The sequence below is a fragment of the Rosa chinensis genome, chromosome 3, assembly GCF_002994745.2.
Source record: "Rosa chinensis cultivar Old Blush chromosome 3, RchiOBHm-V2, whole genome shotgun sequence".
Taxonomy (NCBI): Eukaryota; Viridiplantae; Streptophyta; class Magnoliopsida; order Rosales; family Rosaceae; genus Rosa; species Rosa chinensis.
Window position 1 is genome coordinate 40,718,734 of NC_037090.1, and position 3,173 is coordinate 40,721,906.

At 33.5% G+C, this 3,173-nt stretch overlaps 1 protein-coding gene across 1 annotated transcript; it reads right to left on the reverse strand.

The window, feature by feature from the left end:
- Window positions 1-2,345: 2,345 nt before the first annotated feature.
- Window positions 2,346-2,870, reverse strand: LOC112194584 (formin-like protein 14). Its single transcript, XM_024334804.1, has one exon. The coding sequence runs from the start codon at window positions 2,868-2,870 to the stop codon at window positions 2,346-2,348; it is 525 nt and encodes a 174-aa protein (XP_024190572.1).
- Between the last annotated feature and the right edge of the window lie 303 nt (window positions 2,871-3,173).

Genomic DNA, 3,173 nt, shown 5'->3' on the forward strand with positions numbered 1-3,173 from the left:
ATGCTTACGGATTATAGATAATGTTTCTGGGAAACGCTATCTAAAGCAACCGACCTACCATAGAGGGCCTGTCATAGCGTTTTCTAAAACGCTATGACATGATACTATAGCGTTTTTTGGCCGCTATAAACGACAGTTTATGGTGTACTTGGAGGTTGTTTTCTTCCTCTTAAATCCTTATATCTTCAGCATTGTTCAAAGAGTGTTTCTATTGGGACCTCCAAATTTGCTCACTTGACCTCACTATATTTTGAATTATTAAATGACATATATAACCTACTATAAAATGACTACTAAGGATAATAATTATACCAAAAAAATATTATATTAATTTTCTCTAGACTTTCCAATTCAATAACATTAGATTGTATTCTTTATTATTTTCCTTATCTATTTTCATTTTCCAATTTCACTACATACTCATTAAAGTATTCATATATATATTTAAGAAGAATTAAAACTATGATTAAGATCATGTGAAATAAAAATGTATGATATACATATTGAACTCATATTGGTGAGGGAAAACAAAACAAATCATATTATGACCTAAATCTAAGTCTATCCATTATATTTGTAAAAAACAAAAAATGAGCTAGCAATTAAATTTTTTTTTTTTAATAATTAATCATGAGATACAGAAAATAGAGAAAATGAAATAAACATTAAGAAAAAATTATTAATCTTTTTTTTTTTTTTGCATAGCTAAAAAAAAAACCACAGAATAGTTCATGTTATTTTCTTGTTTGATTTTCTTTTATTGAAAAAGAGATTTATGTTATCTGATTAAGGAATTGATATGTAATTAAGATTTATAAAGTAATTAAATTATTGAAATGGCTAAGTTTTTTTTATTTTAAAGATAATAGTTTGTTTGCAAATTATATGAATGAAGTTATTTGAGGAACTTTAGTGAGTAAATTTAGTACTTGCATAGTTGATAGGAGGTGTAAAAAGCATAAGAAGTCAAGTGAGTAAATTTGGAAATTCTAATAAAAAAAACTCTTGTTAGAAACTTGCGTGTTTTCTTCAATATTTCTTCTCTTTTTCTCTTCTTTACATCGAAGTACCTAAAAAATACAAAAATAAATACGTTTGATTATGGTCACCTTAGATCTGCAGATAATTGACACTAGAGAACAAAGTGTAGGAAAAATAAAGGATTTGAATAACAACTTCATAGGCATTGTATTTTTTTTTTTCAAAAATAAACTACTAGGAATGTATCCTTATATATGGAGAGCCTTCCACTAAGAGATTTTTTTTTTTTTTCATTTTAAGAGATCCATTGTAGCAACAGAAAGAACATAAAATAATAATAACAACAACAACAAAACCACACTATAAACATTGCATAAATATGTTCATATAATTTAACGCCAATGAAGCTGAGGTTCTCTAACCTTTCTTTACTTCTGATATTATGTTTTTCTGTACTTTATACCAAAGCAAATCATCATTGGAACAAAGAGTTCTTTCAATAGTAAAGTCACTTATTTCTAATTGATTTGATACGTTATTTGCTATCCTAGGGTCTTCCATTTGGTAGTAGAGGACGTTAAATGGACTTCGGATTTTCATAGTAATGGGCATAAAAAAGACATCGGTTTTTCCATTTTGACATCTCACTCTTTTGTATCCAAAAGAATATAGAAAATTCTACAATGTGTTAACGTATGACATACATACAATTGCCTTAAAAGTGGTAAAATGAGTCATCAAAATAGTAATATTAGTCCTTAAAGTAGTAACATGAGTCCTTAAAGTGGTAAAATTTTTTAGTTACCACATGAGTCCTCAAAATAGTAATATTAGTCCTAAAAGTGGTAACATGAGTCCTTAAAGTGGCAAATTTTCTTAGTTTACCATATGAGTCCTCAAAATAGTAATATTAGTCCTCAAAGTGGTAACATGAGTCCTTAAAGGGTAAAAAGTGTAGTGAGACAATACCATAGCTTTAGGAGATGTAATTTTGTTTTTACTTTGTCACACCAATCTCAAATGAAGCCTAATTAATTAGAAGCATTGCAGAGCAGATTCAAAACGCATGGAAGTTCAATATAGATTGCATTTTGTCATGTGATATTGTTAAAGGTAGATGAAAGAAGTGCACATATATGAACAAGATGAGCTAGAATTGGAGAATCTTTTTTTACCTTACATGAGGTGTTTTAAGATCAGACTATAACTAGGTCATACTTATTGCGAGGACAACAAAAGCGATGGATAAAATATATAAAGGAACAGAAGAGACCAGCTAGTGGAATTACTTAGCTAGCTAGCTTAATTAATTCACAAAGTTCTGTGGCCGACCATGAATCTATATGCAACTAGAAATAAATTATTTAGAGTAGCATCCTCCCAAAAGCCATGAGCAAGACGAGGAGCAAGGCAGGTGGCAACGTGATCACATTTGGATATGGCGGTGGAGCAGCGGCCGAGTAAAAATCATAGGAATAGGACGATCCATAAGTATCTGTTTTGTACAAATCACCTGGAATACCCGTCACATAAATGAACCTTGGAGGCGGCGGCGCCAATAATACTGGGGCTGCAGGTAAAACTGGGCTGCAACTAGTGGTCTTTGGTGGCGGAGGCGGTGGGGGAGGTGGTGGAATCTGCTGCTGCTGCTGCTGTTGACAAGGGTTTACACAAGGGCATGTTCCACACTTGATTTCTCCAGTAGTAGTAGAAGTGTCGGTTTCTTCTTTCTGAGTGGACGAAACTGTCACTGTTTGTTGTTGGTTCTTTTCATCGGAAGTGACAGTGACTGCGGCTGAATTCCCTGGAACTGAAATGGACAAAATGATCAGCAGCATGATAACTGCAAGTGGGGGAGAGCACTTCCAACTTCGTGGAGGCAATGCCATCGATGTATTGATCAGTTAATTTCCTGTAAGAGCTGAAATGGTCGAAAGACGAGGAGAGAGTGAAAGAGTTTAAAGCGGTAGCTTAGGTAGAAGAGTATCGTACTAGCAGTAGTGGGTGGTTGTTTAGGGTGGATCAATGCTTCGCTAGTGGGTACCTTTAGCTTGAGGCTTAGAAAGAGCTTGTGGCTTACGTTTGGGGGCTGCTGCATGGAATTGGTATAAAGCCACAACTCACCACCCCCTTATTAGGTAATATATCAGTTATGAGTGTTGAGCAACGAAAGCGATCGAGAGAGGGACTTG